At 37.9% G+C, this 24,346-nt stretch overlaps 1 protein-coding gene and 1 long non-coding RNA gene across 5 annotated transcripts in view; one reads left to right on the top strand and one right to left on the bottom strand.

Moving 5' to 3' along the window:
- Positions 1–24,068, bottom strand: part of LOC6496604 (broad-complex core protein isoforms 1/2/3/4/5) — a 63,814-nt gene extending 39,746 nt beyond the window's left edge. For all 4 annotated transcript variants that reach the window (XM_044715605.1, XM_044715606.1, XM_032455667.2 and 1 more), the window contains exons 1-3: positions 23,184–24,068; positions 20,140–20,444; positions 19,908–20,072 (exon numbers count right to left, since the gene is read on the bottom strand). In XM_044715605.1, the coding sequence (XP_044571540.1) occupies positions 19,908–20,072; positions 20,140–20,289 (315 nt within the window). In that variant the 5' untranslated portion in view covers positions 20,290–20,444; positions 23,184–24,068. The remainder of the gene's footprint in view (positions 1–19,907; positions 20,073–20,139; positions 20,445–23,183) is intronic.
- On the top strand, positions 9,785–10,833 carry LOC116656218. Its single transcript, XR_004311216.2, has 2 exons — positions 9,785–10,394; positions 10,660–10,833. It is a non-coding gene; the product is annotated as an uncharacterized LOC116656218 (long non-coding RNA).
- Positions 24,069–24,346: the final 278 nt, after the last annotated feature.

The raw sequence follows: 24,346 nt of genomic DNA, 5'->3' as shown, positions 1-24,346 counted from the left end.
CGCTTTTTTCGTGGCTTTTATTTTGATTCAACAACTTCAAACATTTGCGGCAGGTCGGTGGTCCCTCCGCCCTCCGCCCACCGTCCGTTGCTGCTTGCTTTCGTTTTTCATAATTTTTCAGCTCATGGTTTTCATTGCCTACTTTTCGGCCACTTTTCAAAGCGAATCCTTTGACCAATTCCTCCCACAGCCAACAAGGACAGGGCGTGTTCGGAATGCAAATGAAGCACCAAGCCACACCCACAAGGACTAAAAAAATGGACAGATTGATGAACTAAAATGGTCGGCAAATAAACTCCAACTCCACCCAGAAACGGTATTTGGAGAGTTTTTCCGATTAAATGACAAACAAGATTGAACATGTTTTAGTTTTAGAAGTTGTTCTGTTATTTGCTGATAACGGAACTTGGAACTTCATAAACTACTTTTAAGGGGGCAGGATGGTTTCAGAGGCTGAAAAATAGCAGTTTTTTGCGATTTTTTTTTGTTGTCTGAGTAAATATATCAATTCAATTTTTTTACACAATTAATGGCTATATTTGGAGAGTATCTAGGAATTTTTATTTTTAAGAAATAATTATAATTTATCCCGTAACGGGCAGTCGGCCGGAGTCGCTTCCAAAAATTGGTCTCTTGCGGTGCGTAAAGTCTGGGGCCTTACAGTGTTATCGGAAATACATACATATGTAAATTGAATTGATTTACTTAAAATATCAGTTTCTTGTGCGGATGAACGAAACCATTTTGAAAAATATGCGATTTTGAATTTTTGGCGCGGATGTAAAGTCGGAGGAACCATTTTTACATAAAAATCCGCCCATTATTACCCGTAAAAATGGTGAAATAAAATTTAAAAAAAAAAAGCATTCGTTCATCCGCAAGTATTTATTGTATTAAAGATGTGTGCAAAATTTTATTTAGATCCGAGCATTACTTTTTGAGTTACGTTACGCACCGACTTGAAAAAGTTGTTTTGAGAAAAACGCGTCTAAAGTTTTAAAAGCAATGGAAAGTATATGGAGAGAAAGAAACTAGAAAATCGGTATCTCAGCAAGTTTTAGTCCGATCGACATCGACGAACTTTCACAGGATATTCCTAAGATAATGTTCTATTATATAAAAAATTTCTGAAAAAAAAATTTTTTTGAAGTCTCAAACCATCCTGCCCCCTTAAGGGAAATATCCCAATAATATCCCTCTCGAGGCAAACGAACAAGCTCAAACATGTTGCAGTCTTAGAAGATGTTCTGTTATTTGTTTATAACGGAACTTTGAACTTAGAGAGTTAGCCCTATAATATCTCTCTCTAGACCAGTGGTGGGCAAACTCTCATTTCCCATAACTCGCGAGCATAGGGCCAAAAATTCTGCTGCAGCGCTGCCGGCACACGCACAGTATGAGCGAGCTCGCTCCTCTCCGAAGCACTCTCATTAGCTTTCGTGAGAGGGCCAAAGTTGGCATTTTTCTCTCATTTCATTTCATTTGAGCGCCAAAAATATTCTGTTCTACCAATGAAAATGAATTTATTCGATGATCGGACCTCACTGGAGCACGACCATTGCGACAAAAAAATCACTGAGAAAAATGTTTCTTGAAATTTGGGAAGAAAAATTTTTCTTTATAGAAAATATGGATGGGGAAGCGCAATGCTTAATTTGTTTAAGAATATTATCTAGGAAAGCTTTTATATTCCTATTATTATTTTTTTTTATTATCTTTATTAATTTTATTATAGTTCGTATTTTTTCTTTTATTTTTGTATTATATTTTCATATTTTATTATTATAATTGTGTAAATTCATTATACAAGTCTGAAAAATACAAAAAGTACCTTATTTTGTGCAATATTTACAAAATTACCGATGAACGAATTAGTACACAAAGTTTTTCGCTCAGTGAATGGGTTGCTCTCTTTGTTTTTCGCTGCTTACGCACACAATCAAATGTTATAAATGTGTGCGTTTTGCCCACCACTGCTCTAGACACACTCTAGAAATGGTATTTGGAGAGTTTTTCGATTCACTCTTAGAGGAAGTTATTCTGTTATATGTTTATAACGGAACTTAATAGTTAATAGACTACTTTTAGGGGAAATATCCCTATAATATCCCTCTCGGGGCAAACGAACAAGATCGAACATGTTGCAGTCTTAGGGACTCTTAGTCTTAGGCAGTCTTAATTGTTCTGTTATTTGTTGATAACGGAACTTAAAACTACTTTTTAGGAAGATATCCTTATAATAACCCTCTCTAGCTACACCAGTCATTGTATTTCACTTTATTTAGTTCGATTCAAGGACTCGGCTCAATAAAGGGATAGACTTTTTTGCGGGGGGGAGGCCTGGCCTGGTTGGGTTTCACAGCGATTGTGGGCGAAGCATTTCAGGTCCAATGAAGCGCGGCGAAAATGGGACGGTCCCAAAAAAAAAAAAAAAAAAATATATATACATATATAAAAAAAAAAGAAAATAAAAACAACAAAACTTAAACCTTTCCTTTATATAATATGCCGTTAGCTTGACAAACACACACACACAACTACAACTATATACCATTTTGGGCAGTAGTCCTGCGCCAACAACAACAACAAAAGCAACAACAACAACACCAATTGTAATCTATATCTTTTTGCAACAACAACGCTAGACTTTAAACGTGGCAAAAGCAACAACAAAGAAAAAAAAGCAAAAACTTCTATCGAGGAAAGGACGAAGACGAAGAGGTTCGGTCAAAAAAAAAAACAAAAAAGTGGGAGAAAGGGGATACTTTTGGAGAGTGGAAAAGGAGGGAATGGAGGAATGGGAATGGCATCACGAAATCACTGGGTGTGCCCCGTGGTCCGGAGAGGTGTGGGATTAGTTGAGAAATAAAAACCCGAAGCCAACCCAAAAAGGCAACAACAACAACAACAACTACAACTGAAATCGACAAAAAAAAAACTGCTGATGAGTTGGAAACGTTCCGAAAAAAAAAATCGGTTATTTAGTAGTTGTGTGGGCGTGGGCGAGGCGGGGCGGTACTGGGCGAATATTTTTCTCCTTGCGGATTTTACTTTTTTTTTCGTTTCGTTTTTGTTTTTTGGGTGTGCTTTGAAAAAAAAAAAAAAACAAAAAATAAACGAAAGGAAAAAGAGAAATTAAAACAAGGGATTTTTCCATTTTTTCCATTTGGCACTAGTGCCTGATGAAGGGGAGGGGCGGGGTGGTGGCGGAGTTGCGGAAAAAGGAGGATGAGAGTTCTTCTGTTTCCTTCCATTTCTGTTTTTTTTTTCGTTTTTTTTTTAGCTTCTACCAAGCAAGCTGCTGACTTTTATGTAATTATATAGCATTGTTCAATGAATGGTGTAGGTGAAGGTTTTTTAGGAGAGAAGGGGGTGCGGGGAGGTGGTGGGAAGGGGAGTGATTGGGTGGGTGGTGGTTCCATACTTCCTCCTCTCACAGTCCACCCGCCCATCCATCCTGCCTCTCTGGATGGAGAAAAAATAAATGCAATCGTTTGAAATTTGAATTCCAAGTGGGAATTGTGTAATGCATGGGAGGGGGATGGGGGATGGGGGACGACCACTACTGCTGTTTCCCGGAGATATGTACAAAGTAAGACTCCACCCCCCTCCCCCATGAGAGAACAATCGGATAAAGTTATTCCAATATCCGATTGGCAAAAGAGTCTCTTCCACTTTGGGTTATATGCGATTTTAAAATAGATACATGCTTAGTGGGTCTTTAATTACAGTTTCTACATAATTTTTTAATTATTTTTTAATTTTTAATGATAAATAAATAAATGCCTAATAAGATAATTAAAGCCGTTCTGACTATTTTATGACCTTTTTGATAGGGTTTTTTCAGTAAGATTTGTAGTTGAAGTTCCAAAGTTTCCATCGTAGCTTCAAAACTAATTTCCAGAGACCATAAATAATAAATATTGTTATTATTAATTGTATTTTAAAACCCACAAAATAATGATTATGTATTGATTTATGTATTTTTGTATGTATTTATGATTTATGTATGTATTTTTATTTTTTAGCTTAATGAAATAATGATTATGTTGTGATTTTTAAAATAAAACTCATAATAAATATTGTCTCTACTAATTTCTCTACTATATTGTTTTAATTTAAACAAATTTAAACACACTTTTGAATATAATTTACCAGTTAAAGCTTCGAAGTTTGTTTTGAAAATGGGTTATAGGTTTCCTTTTTTATAAAATAGGAAATACACCCTTTTTCATTCCTTTTTTCTACTTGAAACTGTTCCCAAGATACATATTTATTTTAAACAAATATTCCTATTAGTAGTCTGGGAAGTATATCTGGGTAAATAGATTAGCTAATATAAAAATAGATACAAATTTTTGAATTTTAAATAAAAATGTATCAAACTAATATTATATTTAGTTAATAAGATATTTCAGGATATCACAGATACTTGTAGCAAAGAATAATTCGATAATTATTTATATTTTTTGTAAAAACTTTACAAAATATTCCTTAATCCCTTTACTTCAACATGAAATTGCACAAAAAACATAACAAATATGTAGATTTTCACAGGAAGTAAACCCTTAAAATACTCCATTTTAAAATACTTTTAAAAAAGAAACCCCCCGGAAGGATAAAAACATTCACTTTCCATTCAGTAATTTTAGATATTCTTTAGTCTTTTTATAAATGATATAATAAAAGATAGAAATTTTCATACTTAGAACTTCTAGTCTTTAAGGAAATAATTTAAGGTATAGACTAATTAAGATAAGACCAAGAGATAATTAAACTCTCAAATACCAGACACACTCCCCTCTCTAAAAATACATCCTTTACTCAGCACTTTTGAAATCAAGAATTTGCATTTTTTTCCACCATTTATTGTTCAAATTCGCCCAAAAAAAAAGGTGAAAAAAGCGCGAGGCACACCTGACCTGCCAGAGGCGAACTTTAAGCTACTCAGAAGGCATTTGCGACCATCATTTCGGCTTAGAAGTTTATTTATTTCTATTATCTGATTTGTGCGGAGGACTGCGCGACTGCTGCCGCTGGGCGGGAGGGGAGGAAGTATCTTTCAGATACTTTTTCGCTGACCTGCCGCTGACTGTGATTGATGTGCCTCGACTCTGGCAGAGAGTCGCAATCGATCGATTAAGAAAAAAAAAAAATCAGAGTCAGAGAGAGACAGAGACAGAGGGAGAGGGAGAGACAGAGGGAGACAGAGACGTGGCACCCTTAAAAAAGCCCCGTCCAGGGCCTGGCCAGGACAAATAAAGGAGAGCAGCAATGAAATGAAAATGCTTGTCCAGTTGTTTTACATTTTCTTGTGATTTTCTTCAGTAAATTTTCGCCTTTTTCTTGGGGGTGGTTCCCCGCCCCTCCCACTCCATACCACTCTTTATTTTTTTTTACCACCCAACCACCCACCCTGGCGACTCATTTGAGCACTAAAAAGAAATTAAAAAAGTGGCAAATGAATGCAAGAAAAAATGTGAGCGAGTGGGACAGAGCATGGGCCAGAAAAAAAAAAAAAAAAAAAAGGAAACAAATTGAAAAATATAAAAATCACAGCACGGAAATACCCTGATTACAGTGCTGCTATCTGTGACTGTGCTGTGGAGGGGCAGGGGGAGGGGCATGGAGTGGGGTTGCCCCTGCCACCATGACAACTACAACAACAACAGCAACAGTAAGAGGAAGAGCCGCTCGCTCAATAGGCTTGTGATAAGCAAGAAATGCTTGAGCGAGCTCAGCCTCTGCCCCTGCCTCCCTCCCATTCTACCATCCTATCATCCTACCATCCTCCCATCCACAATGCACCCACACTTACACCCAACTTGCCACTTCTCCGCTCCACACACAACTCACAGCAGCAGCCACCGCCACAGCCGCACCACACTTGGCTACACTCTCGGACCCGACCCACACTGCAAAAATCCCACAAAGGTCTCCTACAGATGCGATTTCTGCTTCAGACTGGAAGTTCATCTATTTGGAGGGGGAATTCTAGGGAAGTTCTAGGGAAATTCTAGAGAAATTTTGGGGAAATTTTATAGAATTTAAGTCTGAATTATTTTTCTATTTTGTCGATAAGAAAGTGTATGGAATTTCAATTATAAATTAAACAATTAATAACCAACAAAATTACTTAAGAAAAACTATATTCAAATCTGAACTAAACTTTAGATATTTTTATTTCTATACTTTCTATATTCTATATTTCTATTCTTAAAAAAAATAAGTTTTTCCAATTGTGGGGTTTTGAACTAAAATCTCTATGGTATTGACAAAAAGTTAAGTGAAACAGAAATGAAATGCAATTCAGGCTTAGGTTTTCTAATCAGTTTTTATTTTCCAATCCTAGCCTTGGATCCTGGAAATCAGAATTTCAAATATAAAATATAATAATGAATAAAAATTATAATAAAAATATAAAAAAATAACTACAAATCTTTAGTAATCCCTTTCGAATAACTTTTTTAATTCAATTCTCTTTCGAAGAAGGTTTTTCAAGTAAGAGTTCAAGACAAGTAAGTTATATCATTCGGGTTTCTAAAAAAAAGTCAAGTTAAACGAAAAAATAAATTCATTTAAGCCTTAGTTTTTCAAAACTGATTTTTCTCCTACCTAGGAATCCTTAAAAAATCCTAAGGATCCTTAGAGTGCCTAGATATCAATCATATTCGTTAATTTCGATTACTTGATACCCGATTTTCGATTTACCCGATTGTTTGTGATATTTTATAGCCTGACTGAGGTCCATCTTTGACATCATAACTTTTGTAAAGAAAACGACAATACTTCAATTTAAAGTCCAATGCAAAAATATTTAAACTTCAATTAAAAAAGGGCTTGAGCTAGGAGCTATTAGGTCTAAGAGGCCACCTTTTCGATAAATCTTATTTTCATGATTAGCACCTCTTAGCACCTGTTCTCATTATTTTTATATATTTTTTTGTTAAATTGTGATTTAATAATCTTTTAATGCTCATTTATAATTTATGATTCTTAATATAGAAAATCCATTCTGAAGTAATAATTTTTTCTATTTTTTGTCAAATTTCTAACTTTTTTTCTCCCTGCCAGCATTTTTTTTTTATAAAATTTAAAAAAAATATTGTTTAAATCTAATTTTTAATTAAAGATTAAAATCCTAAAGAAAATCCATTCTGAAAAAAATCAAAATATTCTGAAACAATGTCTTTCTGACTTTAGTTTCTTGAAAAAATACCACTTTCTCTCCCAGCTCTTCTTTAATTTAAAGTCCTTTGACTATTTTTTGCAGTGCCGAATAGGGAGAACGGGGAGGTCAAATGGAAATGGAAGTGGAGCCTCCAGAAGGGCCTAGCCGAGCAGTCGAGGGTCGGGGCCCGGCCCGCTGGTTGGACTTGATAACCCGCCATTGTACACAAGTGAGGCCAAGCCGGCGCATAATCGTCGCCTCTCCACCGAGACAGGAGACAGTAGGGATGAGGGGAGATGAGCCTGGAGGAGGGCTTTGGGTCATAGCAGGTCCTGCCAGCCCGGCCCTGTCCTGCCAGTTCTGTTGGTGAGTGCACATCTGCGACTGCCACAAGGACTGAACCCCAGAATGGCCAATGCCACCAGCTCTCGGACCTTATCATTTGAAGGCCCTTTGTTCTTAAATATCAGACTTCTACTCCGCGATCGCTGGGTTCTTCCACCGATACGAGGTGCCCTTGGCTTCGCAGCAGCAGCAGCTTCATTCCATTTTAGCCACTTGACGAACTTTGGGCTGCTGCTTGATGTGTGAACTTTTTGCCGGATTGCACTTGGCCACTACGGGTTGAGGTATGAGGTATTGATTGGTTTCTGGGAGGAGGAAACTTTTATGAAGGCTCCTGGAGCTGGCCGTTAGCTGCTTCGAGTGCAACTATGCACTTCAAGCCCGGCAAACAACATCAAAGCTGGCCGTTCTTCAGGGCAGGCTTTTAGTGGACCTGCCAAGGACTTTCAAAGGATCAAACACAAAATCACCTTGCGAGGTAATATTTCAGTGACGAATGCACTTTAATAGGCTTCCAATTTCAAAATCAATAATAATGACCAAAAAGAATGTCACTTTTCAATATTTTACTTTCATTTCTTCCTTCTTTTAATTAAAATAGTGTGACCAACTCTTAATTAAACCATTTTTCCTTTTAAAAATGTACAAAGTTTAGTGTTTTTTACCCTTTTTCCTACACTAGTTCTTAGTGTTTTAGAACTTTAATGAAATATATTCAAATATTCCGTAAAAAATACTTGCAATTCTATAAGAAGTTAAACACTTGTTCAAAATATCATAAAAACTGTAAATATTGTTTAAATAAACAATATTTTAGTTCAGTTTTTATATATTAGTTTTTATACCATTTTTCCTAAAAACAAATTCAAATATGTATTCATCTAAATATTTTTAATTCCATAAAAAGTTATCTAAAATTTATTCAAAATATCATATAAACTTTAAATAATTGTTGAACAATATTTTAATTAAATAATTACAAAAATAAGAACCAATCTTTAAAAAAGGTTCAAAATTTAGCTTCAATATCATTTTTTAAACAATATTTCCTAGTTTTTCAAGACCATAATGGTTTTATACTCAAATAATCCCATAAAAAATAAATGCAATTCTATGAAAAGTTGAAAAGTTGAAAAACTTTATATTGAATAAACAATATTTTAGTTTAGTTTTTAGCTATTCGTTTTTTTTACTATTTTCCTACAATATTTTAGAGTTTTTCAGGACTATAATGAAATTATATTCAAATATTCCGTGCAAAATATTGTCAATTCTATGAAGTTACCTAAACATTTTCCTAAACCAAAAAATGTGTTCAGAATTAAGTTAAATAATGCGACCAACTCTCATATACTGCAATATTCTTTTTAAAAATGTCACGTAAAATGCCAAATTCATATAAACTTTATATATTAGTTTAAATAGACATTATTTTAATTAAAAATTACCAAAAATAAAACCACCACTTTTTTTTAACCATCTTTAAGATTTAAAAAAGATTCAAAGTTCAGTTTTTATTCCATTTTCCCCACTTTTAAACATAAATACAACGTTTTTCCCACTTTTCCAGACTAAATACTACTAGTATTTTACTATCTTTAAGAATTTATATGAAAAATTAACTTTTAATTTTTGTAAGAATTTAGGTCTAATGGTCATGTCTAATTGTCTTAAAATCCTTACAAATCATGAGGATAACGAAGCAAAGCGAAATTAATTGAATTAAGATGAAAAAACTGCTATTGCGAGTAGAGTTTTCCGAGTTCTGCCATAAATTTGAAGCAAATTTGAACATTTTATCTTTCTTTCTCTAAAAAAACCTTAGAAATTTCTGTATAATTCCATGTCTTCTTCGAGTCCCTACACCTTATCGATACAATATCCTTCAATATCCTTCGAAAACGCAGCTACGCAAAAGACAAAACCACTTTTGGGTGCGCCCCAAATGCGAAAAGAATCCCGCAAAATTTCTACAACAACTTTGTGGGCTTTTGTAGATTTTTGCTGGCGTTCCGTTATGTCTCCGTTAGTTTTGCCGTTATTCTGATGGCCTCTAATTGCGAGGCAGTGTGGCAGTGTGTGTGTGTGTGTGTGTGTGCGTGCGAGGGTGTGTTCTCGAGGGTTAGGTGGTATATCTAATTAATGGTATTATTTTATGTGACCTAGCCCTAAAACAAAAAGAAAAAAAAAAAAACACGCACTAAACTGCGCCTATGGCTAGGCAACAATATTTGGATTTTCCATACCTTTTGTGATTGGAGAGTTTCGGATGTTATTCCTTGCGGGAAGAGTGCCGTTAGGATTTTCCAGTTGTTTGGAGACAAATTGTAGTAGACGACGTGACGGAATCAATTTCATACAAAAAACTGTTTTTTTTTTCTTTTTTTTTTTTTTACCCAAAATTAGAGAAAATTATAGATATTTTTGTCGTGTGTGTGTGTGAAGGTGTCGGTGTGTGTGTGTGATGAGTGTGAAGCACAAACAATAATGAGTGGCTAAGTAGAGCACGCAAAATGAATTATTTGTATTATTATTATTATTATTTTTTTTTTTTTTTTTGAATAGGACGCAATCGTTGTGAGACAGAGAAGGTCGCTTTCTGTCTCCTACTCTCGAGTAGGTTTGTTTGTTTGTTGTCTTTGAATGTCGTTTGTCAACACGTGACTTTGTTAATTAGTCGTCACAATTCCAGTGTTTGGAAATCGCTAAAAAGGAAACTGATATCAATGGAATAAGCAGGCAAAGAGAGTGAATGAGAGAGAAGCGTAAACAAATAGAACGCGACATTAATCTGGCTAGTTCAATAAACCGAAGAATTTGGAGGGGAAGAGAGAAGCGAAACACGCGAATAGCGCGACCAAAGGCGAATGCACATAAAGTAAATAAACGCGAAATATTGTATAAAAAATAATCATAAATGGGAATCGCCCGTCCCCCCTCTCCCACAACACACACACACAAACGCATACTTTCTTCCGGCACTCAAGAGCACAGCGACATGTGTTTGACGCCTGTTTGGTATTTGGATGTGTGTGCGTGTGTGTGTGTGTGTGCGAGGGAATGCCTTTTACTACGTAATGCAAAACGTAAAGCTTTTCTTTTCGTTTTTATTTGTATTTTTTTTGTGTTCTTCTTTTTGCCAGCTTGAATTTTTTATGCGTCTGCAGCCGGCTGTCTGACTCTGATTTTCGAACAAGGCGCCAACAGGAGAGAGGGCGCGGAGGAGAGAGAGCGCGAGAGCGGGAGCGGAAGCACACAAATAACGGGATCAGGTGGAAAGGAGACTACTGACACGGCGAGTTTTATTTTAAGCACATGTGAGTTTTTGGCGAAATCACTATTTTCCGTTTATCGTATGATGTTGCCTTCTGCGTTGCTTAGGTAATTAAAGGAGGCCACACCAAGTGGCAAGCAAGCAGGGCCAGGCCAGCCAGCCAGCGTTTTTCGATGATTGCGCGGCGAATGGCTAGCGGAATAATTACGGCGGCGGTCGAGTGTCCGAGTCCGAGTCCGAGTCCGTGGTGTCCGGGAGATCGAAAGCGCGAGACCCACCGAGCACAAATACAAATGTTGTCTGATGGCTGGCGAGGCAGCGCAGGCAGCATTGACCGTAGCCGCTGCTGCCGCCGCCGCCGCCGCCACTGCCGCTGCAGAGCACGAAGAAGAAGAAGAAACAGCAAGAAGGCAAAGGAAGAAGATGGGTGGAGGAGGCGGGCAAAAAAAAAAATATAAAGCAACAGCAACAACAACACAAGAAAGCCAGCAGCAGCGACGCCACATCACACACACACACACACACACACACACACCAACCAACACACACAGTCATACACCCGCAGAAAGAGAGAGAGCTAGCGAGGAGACAGTTACATACATGCGACAGAACGATGAACGATGATGATGAACCGAATTACAAATAAAAAGAATGATGCCAAAAGACGACAACGCTAGCGATTAGCAAAAGCAAGGAGCAAAAGCACTCACACACACTCACCTACACACACAAGCCAGCAGCGTAGCGTACAGCGGTGGCGAAAAAATCGGTCGCCATCGGAAAAAAATGCAGAGCAGAGGCAGCCGGCAGAGCGGCTGAGCAGCGACGCTCTCTGCACATAAAAATAAAAAAAGTAAAAAGAAGGCGAAAAAAAAAAAAAAACATAAGCACAAGCCGCAACTCACACACACATACACAGGCTCAGAAAAGTGCTCAAGCAGCAGGCGAGGCTGAAAAAAAAATGAGAAGAAACTTTGAGCCTGAGCGCCAACTGACAACAACAACAACAACAACTAGGGGGCAAGAAAGCGGTGGAAAAAAAATTGCGGCTCAGCACGCGCACAGTGGGGTGCAGCTGGAAAAAAAGCGCTCGAAAACAATTTGCATTATTGATGAGAGCACATTTCTTAACAAACTTGTGTGCGAAAGAAGAGGAGGGCGCAAAACCTCAAAAGCGGGACAAAGAAAGAGCGAGTAAAATACATAGGAACGAACGGCCGCAGTACATAGCACCCTTAGAAAATGACCAGCAAACTGACCAACACACCGATTCTACAGAATTCCCACACCCTGGGCGCCAACACCCAATTCCATACTAGAAACCGGCTCAAACTCAAACTCAGACTTCCGACTCGCGACGCCCATTAACTGGAGATGAATTCCCATTCTCTTGGCCATGATTTGTGTTTGGTTGTCGCGTAGACTGCCCCAAGAACCAGGCAGCGGAGGCGACTCCTGCCAGTCAGTAGTGGCAAAAACAATGAAACAGATGAGCACCGAATACAAAAAATAAAAAAATAGTGCAGCAATTGATGAACGGTCCAGTGTCCAGGATGCAGGATTCAGGTTTGTTGTTGCTTCTGTTAGATGAGGATGGCCATAAGCGAGAACAAGCAACATGGATGTAAAAATGGGTGTGGACATTTCGCGAATGAATTGGAAATTCGAACTGGTCAGCTCGAACTGGTGGTAGCCGGAATCTGGCGAGGTCCTTCTAATTGGAAACAGTTCCTCGACCAGGACCAGGGTTAACATTCTAAGCCAACTAAAGCTGGGAAATTGTTTTTATTTCGAAGTTTCCGTTGACTTTATAATTTCCGGAAAAAATCAAAGCAATCAAAAATGTCTTTTGTTCCAAAGACTAATGTGGTTTGGATCTAGAGTTCCAGAAAATCACTATATTTGAGGAACAAATTATTTTCAATTGCAACTTAATCTAATATTATATTAAAACTTCTTTAAATTTATTTATTTTATATTCTAAAACAAAAATTAACACCTGAAAAAATAATTATATAAGTCTATTATTATATAAAAACTTATTTAAATTTATTTATTTTATATTCTAAAACAAAAATTTACAATTGAAAAATTAATTATATATGTAAGTATCATCTTCCATGTAAAACTAAAAAAAACCCTTTTCATCCCACTGTGCAGAAAAAACAATGCACGTTTCGTGAGGCCGCAGAAAAAAATTGTGCTCTCTGGCCAAAACAGCAGCAACAACAACAATGAAGCAAGCACGTTGAGAAGGAGGTGGAGGAGGAGAAGGAAACCAGAGGAGCTCCACCTAGCAGGCGAATCCGAAGACAAGAAGCAGGACGAAAAGTTGAACAGGAAAAAAATCGTGATGGAACTGGACAGACGCAGCGTCGTCCCCACGAAATGGTTCAAGGGAGGAGGGGGCGGAGAGGTGGCCAGGCTACGACTTGGACTGAGAACGAAAGTGTATGGGGATACCTCAGTGTGGCTGTGTGAGTAGCGGCCATTGTTGGGGGGTACTCACACACACACACACACATAGACAAGGGCGAGCAAAAAAATTTTTTCTTTGCGCTTCACTCAATTTCGATTTTTTCTTTTATTTCTTCGCCGCCTCCCCTTCGACATCACCCGTTGGTCCGTTTCCTTCGAAAAGTTCAAAGTTGCAAGCCCAAAGCCCAGCGAGCTCTCTCACTCACACACATACTCCCCGTTCACCCATACTGAGACACATTGGCGACGTGCCGTGGGGCGCAAAAAAATGCTCAGAGAGCGGCGGCGGAGAAAAGAAAAAAGTAATTCTGCACAGAAAAATAAAAATTGTTTGCAAGAAAGAACGAAAGAAAAAATCGGAAAAAATGCAAGCCAAGTGGTTCAGACAGAGAGGCAACGACACACACACAGACATACACCGAACCAACGGGGGAGGCAGCGGGAGTGGGAGTGAGTGGGAGAATGAGAGTCCGGGCGGGGTGGGCCACCCCATTAACTGATGTCCACCTTGCCTCCTCTCGCTGTCTCCGTCTCCTTCTCCGCCTCCGTCTCTGTCTCTGTCTTGTGTTTGTACTTGTGTTTGTGTCAGTTTCAGCTGCTCACATAGTTGGCCAAAGATAAAGGTGAAGAGGAATCGGCGGGGGGGAGCGAGGTGTAACACATGCAATGAGGCCAACGCGGGGGTGGGACTGGGGACTGGGGGCACAACGCATTGGGAAGACCCTCAAGTGTTGGCCTGCAGCAAAAAAAAAAATAAAAATAAAAAGGAAGAGGAAAAAAATACATAGCAATAAATACATATAACCAAAGCACATGGCGTGGCAGACACATGCATTCAAAAGGGGGTGAGGGGGGGCTGCCTCAACACTAAATCATCTGTGCCTGTACACACACACACGGGTGTGCGTGTGAGCTGACCACGTTTGCTAAAAGCATTAAAGCAGCGCCAGCATTAATTAACGCTTAGCGAAAATCGAATCTGAGCTTAACCCCAAAAAACGAAGCAGAGAGAGAGCATAAAGAAGGAAGAGTGGCAACGCTGGGGTCAGCGGGCATATGAGCGAAAGGGACAACATACCGTTGGAGACCTGCATACAAGTGCAAGATATGCTTTCTTAGTGTGGCTCTTTTTTGGGGTGGACCCAACCCGCTCAGAATGCCATCCAAATTGTTTTTTAATGATTTGTGGAATTTAAATTAAAGTCTAAAACTACAAAATAAACAATTACTAATTCAATTACATTTTATTTGTTTAACAAGAACAACAAAGTGCTTTCGTCACAAAAGTTTTTCGACTTGAAAATTAAACTTAAAGAACGACCGACCGACCGGCCTTTGTCCGGCTTTAATTCCACTAATTAAGCTGACTTTGTAATTTATTTATGTACATAGTTTTTAAAAAGTTTCAATAAGAACTCATTTTCTTGGACAGCTAACCCCCCTGCCCCCCTCCCCCATCACCAACTGACAAAGAGTAACTTTTTGAAAACAAATTTTTTTTGTTTTTCGGGGGGGAACACTTCACTGCACATGGCCAGTTCGGAAACTTCCATTCCCAAATCCCGTCTCCACTAGCATTGCCAATCTGAAGTCCACTCGCCGTCGCAGCCATACAAATTTTTCAAGGCGACTCGGACGCGCCAAAAAAAAAGGGGGCCACCACACTGGCAGAAAAAAACCAAAAAAAAATATCCCCATTCACACATACAATCGCGCGAATAAAAGTAAAGCCAAAATACGCACCAAGCCAAAGACGACGTCAACGTCAAAGCTCCAACTCACACACGCACGCACACACTAGCGCCGTGACAGAGAAGTTGCGGTCGACGGCGACGACGACGACGACGCAAAAACATACAAAAGTACAAGGGCAAATACAACAAAAGCAAGAACAAGAACAAGAAGAACGGCGGCTGCGAAGCACAAAATAAAAATGGGCGAAAAAAAGTTTTAATACATAAAGTAGAGGTGGGGTAGCGATGGGGGCGGCAAAGGTGGAGACTGAGAAGGAGAAGGAGGAAACTCCAAGAACATGTGCAGAAACAACGGCGACAACGAAAGAGATACAACAAACACGTACCGTTGTAGTTGTAAGCTGGCCCTCCACCCCACCGCAAACCAACGCACACACACACACCAGCAAACACCCACAAACATAGTCGCCAAATAGGAGCGGAAAAAAAATCGGCAACTTGTGGAAACTGAAGAGGGGGAGGGATGACTGGGCTGGCTGGGCATCACAGATGGCCGGCAAAACTTTTGCAGCGAAAATATAAAAATGGAGCGCACGTCTGTGACAAAAACAACAAGCGCAATGAAAGAGAAAGAGCGACGGGTGGGGAATGGGGCGTGGGGGTGGTGGGGAGTGCGGCAGCATGAATGGGAAGTCGTCGTCTGCCAGTCGCCGCAAGAAGAAGAAGAAGCGGAAAGAGAGGTACGCGTGTGTGTGTGTGCCACCGGAAGAGAGAGGTTGGGGGGCTTGGGGGTGTGGGACCTGGACCGCCGTTTGAGCGTTGCGTCAGCTTGAGCCATTTTTTTTCCCTCATACGCTGAGGAGAAGCAGCAGCGACTTGAGCGCGAGGCAAGTTGAGCATTTATTTGCTCGTTGGTGCCAAGAAGGGAGCTCAGCAAATGGGAGGAAAGGGAAAGCGACTCAAGCGGTCGACATTGCCGACGACCACCACTGTTAATCGCGGACGCGGCTGTAATGTGGTGGCTGTCTCGGCTAAAGAAAGGTTGCTGCTTAAATATGTTAATGTTAACGGTTAACAGTGTTGCTGATTTATGCTGTTTACTGTTATTCGGCAAAAAAGTTGAATATTCAATTAAAATTATAAAAATAAGTGATTAAGGAAGAATTAATTTTTTATTCAATTTTTAATATGTTTGTTTATTTAGGATTTTTTTCTACTTGAATCTTGAAAAAGAATCAAAAACCGCTTTTCAAAAAACAGTTTTTGAAAAGTTAAGAACCAAATTATTTCAAACCAGGGATATGGGATACAAATGGGTTTAATTCCAAGTTTTAAATTACATAATAAATGATTAAAATAATTTAATTTCTTTAAAAATAAACCCATAATTTCTAAAATACACCCTATTCCCCTCTAAAAATAACCCATTTTCTACCTTTTTAGATTAAATCTTAAGCTAATTATTGAACTGAATCGATATATTTGCAAAAGCCCGAGTGCCGAGCAGAGAAATCAATAATAATTACCAACAACCATGGCATTTGTGGAAGGAATTCCGTATCAATAGCTTGGCGAGTCACTACTTTTACCCGATAAGTATAGTATATGGAGGTGTATGTACTTATTGGAGGTATTCCAATCCCCAATGCCCAATGCCCCGGAGCAATCGTCGACAACAAGAGTTAATGAAGCACACAAATGACAATTACAATGGGGCGTTGTCATCAAATGCAACACAGCGGCAACAAGCCGAGGGGCACGTTGATGCACCGACAGAAATTAAAGACTTTTTTAAAATAATCAACTATTAGGATGTCAATATGTTCTTTCAGAAGGTATTATTTGCCAATAAACTTAAAAAATCGGAAGAAATATGTTTTAAAGAAAAATATAGAAGTTCTCGTTGGGAGAAAAAAAAAGGTTAAAAATACTTTTCTTCGGTAATTAAATATTTCAGAATTGTTTATTTAACCCATTTAAAAATGCTTTAGTTAGGAGAATTACATCTTAAACAAAAAATGCCAAAAAGTTATGGCGATTGTATTGCTTATTTATATGGTAGCTATAGGATATATCCTGGATTGATGATTTCTAGTTTTAAGGAGTGGTCACAACGACCGGGTTTCATAAATATGGACTAAGGTATGGACTAAGTAGAGTCCATTAAATTGTTTTTGAACAATATTTGGAATGGCTCTGGCCGCACACTTAAAGTAAAGCCCACTCCAATTGATCCTATCGAATCGCTGCCGCATATCGTACGGCTCGAATCACGCAATAGCTCAGGGAGCAATAAACTTTATACTATTTAGTATAGTAAAGTGTAAAAGGATACCATTATAGGGTTTATTAAAATACGATTTCTAAGAGTATATAAAATGGGTTTCACTTCGAATTCCTTAATTCTTAATTTGTAGAAATTTTTCGAAAAGTATAAAATTACTACATCATAGATGTTGCTTTTCAGCATTTTCGGGGGAAATTCAAAAATATTTTTCACTTAGATACTTCAATCTTAAATTTAAGATTTAAAACTATAGGAATAAAGGAAAATATAAGCATTTTCCAATATAAAATCTCTTAAAATACATAAAAATATCAATATAAACATAATTTTTAAAACTTGCCAACTTTTAACAGAACTTGTAATATAAACTCGAATATGATTTTAATTCAGTTTTATAATCCCCAGATTTAAAAATATGTTATTTCACATTTAAGGTTGATAGTATATGACATTATTAGATAATTTAAAGTAATAGAATTAATAAAAAAAAGATAAAAAGGTTGAAAGGTACCAAAAGATAAAAACTACTATCCCCAAATGACAAAAAATGTCCAAAGTTCTCGGCGTGTATCTGACGGGTTTTATAGTGGGTGGAATTCGAATAGATATGGGAGGCAGGGCGGAGGCGGAGGGGCGGACTGCGCCCAGATAAACCGACGACCCTGACAGTAATTGTGTCCGAACCAATCTCTATTTGTGTATCTACAGAGTGGATTCCACACACACGCCTCTGTATCTGTGGGTTCGGTTTAAAAAAGTACAATATTCGTGGTCTGGCTGGCTGGCTGGATGTTTTGTTTGTTGACACACCGATTAGGAGGTGGTAAATGCGGCTACAGTCTGTTTCATAATTGGAAGGCACTTGCCAGCAACCAGTTGCGAATGAATGATAACGAATCTAATGATACTAGATACTAGATACGCCAATAAAAGGCCTGATTGCAAAGAAAAATAAATAACAACAACTAGTTTATTGACTTTTGGAGAGAAACTATTGGTTTTTTGATATTTTTCTTAACTAAGCTATATTTCTCTTCCTATGAAGGTACAAAAATCAAAAAGTTAATATCCATTAGTGTTATAGATCCTTTATCAGTCACAGATTTTCCAATAAATTGGAAATAAAAAAATTCTAAAAATAGTCTCTACTTGGAGTTATCTTATCGAAGAAAGCAGAACCTGCCCATCTGGTAGCTCCTTCAGTTTAAAATTGTTTACTCCCCCAGGCCATAAAAAATAGATTCTAATTTGCCTTGGATAAGTAAACTAATAGATATATTTTTTTTGAGTGAAGTTTAATTATTCAGATTTATTTGAATCAGTACTACAAGAAATAGTAATGCGAGGAATGCTTGTTTTCTTTTGTAGTTTCGCTATTTAATTAAATTACAGTGCTTTTTAATTAAAACACAATTAATAAAACATTTAAAACCCTGTATATCAAATCTAACATTTAGATTCTTTTTCGTTTTGATGAATTTTTGTATCATTGCACTCAAAATTAAGTCTGGCAATTTTGGAAAATCTTGAAATACGTTATAAAATTATTCTTTATTTAATTATGGAACCAATTTAAATTCTTTTTTTCAAAGAGATTCAAATTTCTAATTTCTACCAAGCCCTATATCCCTACAAAGTAAAGCCTTGAAGGCCCTTTTCCTTTTCCTGATACCTGATTTCTAGGGCCTAGGATTAAAGAATATATATAATCTCCTTCCTTTATAAAATTTATAAAAGTCATAATTAACCTTTGTAGGATATTAAATCCTTGACTCTTTAAGGTTCATTCATGTTTTGGTATTATATTTTTTATAGAATAGAATATTCTAATATAAAGTTTATATAGTTTATACAATAAAACCTTGTAAGAATAGATATAAACAGAGCGTGGAGAAAATTGATGTATTCTAAAAAATTATATCCATTACTTAGTTCCATTATCTTCGATAGATTATATTTATATTAAATTTCCGAAGGCCACCGTAGCCAGCGCTTTATCATTAAGTTAGTCTAGTTTTGTAAACTTTTCTATCTTTCATAATAATAATATTAATATTAATTAGCATTTTGACCAACAGCCATTTTTAAGCCGCGACCTATCAGACCCCTAGTAACTCTAACAATGCTTGAAGATTCTTTACAAATCCAGTGTTTCTAATTGAAACCACAAAGTATTCTGGACACGTTGACTCTTCAGCTTTCCAATTACAATAAGTTCGAGCCTTGATGGGTCTAGGCGATCCGATATCTCTGCCTACAGATTCATAGTTCCTAGGTTCCTGAGTGAGCCCTCTTCCTATAGTGTCCTGTGAACAGGAAAGTGAATAGTTGCCCTTTTTGATATCATTCATAGATTCTACATATATTTGAGAGTTATAACAGCGTGGCTTCAGTATTTATTCAATTATTTCAACCTATTCCTTAAGAATGTCCCTAAGCATAGCCCTGGAGATATCTTCAAATGCCAATATTTATAGATATATTAGACATATCAGATTAGATACATCAATAAAATACATCTCCTAGCCACAGATGCATCAATATTTCTTATGCAAATTCTTGCAAATAATAGATCGTACAATAACCTATATTCCTTGTTTACAGAACCGTCTCCTAGACCGGCTTGTCCCGCATTAACACCTTTCGGCACCGACTCACCTGTAGTTCCGATTCGGTGACATCGATCTCGCCGCGGTAGACAAAGTCGATGATGGTCTTGAGGTCGGTGAAGATGATGTCGGCGGGCAGGATGATGGTGGGGTGTTTGCAGGGATTCTCCAGCAGGAGCTTCTGGAAATACGTCGAGCAGGCGGAGAGGACGACCTTGGGAAGAAGAACCAAATAGGAGTAGTTTAGAAGAAGAACTATCTGAGGGATTCCATTCACTTACCTTGTGGGCCTTGAGGGAGCCGTGCTCGCAGGACAAAGTGACGTCCACGAAGGAGAGATCCTCGCGCAGTTGCTGGAACACCGAAGTCATTGTGTTCTGGTAGTTGTTCCAGCGCAGGCTGAAGTACTGATGTCCTCGCACGGCAGCCATTTTTTTAATTCTATTTTTTATTCACTTGGAGTTTCTTTTTTTTTTGTTCTACACCTTGGTGGTGTGTGAGTGTGTGTGTGAGGTTTTCCTTGTTGTTACTGTTACTGTTGTTGTTGTTGTTGTTGTTGAGGCTTTGAGCCGCGTTGCGTGTCCTGCTGGAAGAAAAAAGCGTGAAAATCGTTAGTCGATTGCGGACAGGTTGGGTCCACCAGAGAGCCAATCAATACAGAAAAGTAATGCCGCTGCATTCGGCGAGGTCCCCCAGGTCCCTAGGTCCCCCCTTTTCCAGGCTCCTTCGCTCCAGGTCTTGGCCAACTGCCGTTCCCAATGCAACTGAGCTGGGATTGTTGCCTCAAAACACCACCAACCCACCTAGCCACCAACTAACCACCAACCACATGTTGAAGATGCAATAAAAAGGAGTCCCAGCCAGTCGATCCATTGTGTGCCGAGAATGGGAGGCATAGGACGGCAGAAGTGGGGCCAGTAAGGGGGAAACTATGCCGCTGATAGGTAGGGGAGTGAGGAGGTGCTCCTTGGTCGAATGACCAATAGCCTGCAGGTACATCTATCATGCCTGATGCCTGGACCTTTTTAATATTTAATATTTTAACATTTTTCTCGATTTTATTCAAGTTTATTTATATTTGCAGTTAATATTCTTGTCATTTTATTTGATTTTTTATTTGATTTGATTTTATTATCCATTTATTAATTTATTTATTATTACTATTTTGGATTATTATATTTTATTAGCTTATTGGGTATTAGCTATTTGAAAATAAAGAGTTTTTGAAAACCTAGTGGCCAATAAATTTTAAAATATTATTATTTTTTAAAGCTTTTTTTAAACTAGTTCTATAGAAGGCATAGTTCTTAGCATAAGGTTCTTAGCATAAATATATTTTTAAACATAAACCTTTTAAATAATTGCATTAATTTTGTATTAGCCCAAATATTTTTCATTTAATAAATACCTTGCAAGGAATTAATTAAATTCAAAACTCAAAAATCATCCCTAAAATTAGTGTTTAACCTTGAGTGGTGCCTTTTTTTATAAATTTTATTGGCAAAACCCGGGAATACCGAATGGGTTTAGTTTTGTTGGCATTTTCTCGTAAAGACCGCCTCCGTCCCGAAGGAAGAAAAGCAAACCAAACCGAAAAGCGAAATCCAAACCAGTTCCAGGGAAACGTCTTTTTTTTCAATGGCACGTATTGGAGCTTGAAGCCTTTAGTGCCTGCGAGTTGTTGTTGTTTTTTTGCAAGTTTTTGCCAAGTATTGTCAAAAAAAAACAACAAAAACAAACAGAGGAATGCTGGAAGGATCCTGGGAGGCTTGATGAGGCAAGTTGGAAGAAGACTCGGTGGTCTTGCAACTTCCAGAGTTGGCTTCAAAATGCAACCACAGGCATGAGAAAGTGGCACTTCTGAGGTACTTTAGTGAGTTGAATTAAATTATAACTTTTTTAGACCATTTTTAATAAAAAAAAATAAAATAAAAATAAAAATAAAAGTTCATGCAGGAATGTCTTGGATTTTAGGCGGCCGCATAAGAAATTCGAAATCAAAACAAAACGGCGTCAAGAAAAAGGAATGAAAAGAAATTGGCAAAGGTCGGCCGCCCACTCAAAAATGAGGCTCTCTCTCGCACGCTCTCTCTCACTCTCCAAAGCGGTTCTCTCCCAAAGAGCTTATCATCAATCGCACTTTAAGCGGCTTATTTGTTGTTTCTTTTTTTAGGCCCACAGTGCTTTCCCTTTCGCTCACATGTTCGCATACGCAACTTCCAATTGGAGTTTTTTTTTACAGTTTTTTGTTTTTATTTTTAAAAAGCTTCTAAACTTTAAGTTTAATTACAAATTAGACACACATTTGAAATATTTACGAAGTTAAAACAAACTACTTGATCTTTGAAGCTCTAGAAATAAAACGAAACTTAATTTGCATTTAAAAAAAATATTTATAATTATAATTATTAATATTTTTTTAGTCAGGATAAGTACAAAGCAATCTTTTCTGATATTATGCTGGCTTTAAAAACAAAAATGATTCAACAGGTTATCACCATGCTCTCTGTGTCACTAATCAGCAATGGTTTCTATGACAAATGCCTTGAATTAAACCCAAAGATTAAATAAATTAAGTGTTTAATTCAAAGCTAAGCCACAAATTAGCATATTATTAAAATTAAAAGCCATTAATTTAGGCCATATTTTGATAATTTTCATTGAAATGACAATTATTTCGAGCAACAGTTGGAAGCGCTTTTATGCCCATGGTGGAGTGTTTTCGTCCCACTGTTGCGTTCCAGGCAACTTCGTTTCCGTTGCGTCTCTTCTTGGCTGGCTTCTGGCCTGTGTGCACGAGGAAGCGAGACAGCTGTTTGGCTCACGTTGCTGTGGGCGGTTGGGCTGGTGGAGGAAGGAGGAGGAGGAGGCGGGGGGCCGAGTACGAAGAAGAGGAGGAGGCGCAAGACAAATGACAGCGCGCTGAGTGCGAAATGAGTGGTGGGTGAAGGAGAAGCGAAAGAAAATGGATTTTAAACATTTTTGTTTTGATTATTATTGTTCTTGTTCGTCGCAAAAGTTTGTAAAGCGGAATGGGCGAGGAGAGGCAGCGAGAGCAGAGAGGGAGCTTAAGAGAGGGCAGCAAAAGTGCAAGTGGGGTGCGCTGCAGTCCCCCTTATTCTGTCCCCCCCTCCCACGCGGGCAATGTAATGCAAATGTAATGCTGAACAATTGCATTTGCCAATTGAAACCAATTGAAAGGTTTTTCAGCAGTATTTTTTTTTGCCTTATTTTTTATTTGTAGATATCCCCCCTAGACCCCTTTAAACCTTTAAAACAAAATTCCTCCCCCTCCTATAGTTGTTGCTTTTGTTTTTTTTTTTACCTTTCCGCTATTTATATTTGTATGGTGCTGCTGCAGTTTGCCGCCCGCCTTCGATTTGTTGCTCTTTTGCATAATTCCCAGCCGATCCGAAAGAGCTCACGCAACTTATATATCTCAAATACGTCAACAGCAGCAGATACAACAAAAAAAAAAAAATAAAATTCAAGAAATAAAGTAAAGAGACTTTTGCCGCCTTACGTATTACGTTGCGTTGTTGTTTTTCTAGTTTTGTTGTTTTTGTTTTTGTTGTTGTTGTTGGCTTCGCACTGCACTCACACTGCACTTATACACACTGGCCTGGCCCCCACACACACACAGAGAATGCGAAAACATGCGTATTTGCCGCCAGATTTTACGGTTTGTGGGCTATATTTTGGTTAATTAATTTGAATGCAAATTCTTATTTTGTATTTTGACAGATTCTTTGCTTGCGCCTCGTTCTGCTTTTGCTTTTTTGCTTTTCTCCGTTTTTCTATCTCCGCTCTGCTCGTTTACGCTCGCTCCAATACACGCGCACGGGCGCACACACACACACACGCATACGCGCGCACCCCAGAGTACAGCGATTGGTTTTTCATAATTCGCAAAAAACTTAATTTATTCTATTTGACGACATGCCATGCTCTTTGCATCTGCAATATTGCCTCCGTTGCACTTTGCCCGCTCCATTGTCACATTCGGCGATTGTTGGCAGGGTATTCGCCACGCTATTTCACACTTTTTCACGCACCGCACACGGACGCAGAGGCGAGAGGAATTTCGCTGGCAAAACGGAATTTAAAATAATAATTATTTTTTCAGCTCTTCGTTCCACATTCTCGTCGTTCCACTCTTCACTTCCATCATTCCATTTCGCCATTTTGTGCCCGGTGCTGCCAGATCGATTTTTAGTGCTGGAGTTGCCCCATGCTTGGAAAATTTCAGGCGCTGCCATTTTATATTTAAATATATTATTTCTTTAGATTTTGAAAAGTATTTACACTTTTAAATCAAGGCGATGTTTTAAAAAGTTGTTTTTAATTATAAAATATATTTATTTATTTTATACACATTATTATAAGTATATTATATGTAATAAGACACTAATTACCCAAATGACTATAAATAAATTAAATGAATATATTTTTTTATTATGCTTTAACTGTTTAAACAAATATTTTTTC

The sequence above is a fragment of the Drosophila ananassae genome, chromosome 3L, assembly GCF_017639315.1.
Source record: "Drosophila ananassae strain 14024-0371.13 chromosome 3L, ASM1763931v2, whole genome shotgun sequence".
Classification (NCBI taxonomy): Eukaryota; Metazoa; Arthropoda; class Insecta; order Diptera; family Drosophilidae; genus Drosophila; species Drosophila ananassae.
Note: the sequence above shows the minus strand (reverse complement) of the source record. Positions and strands in the feature narration are given on the sequence as shown.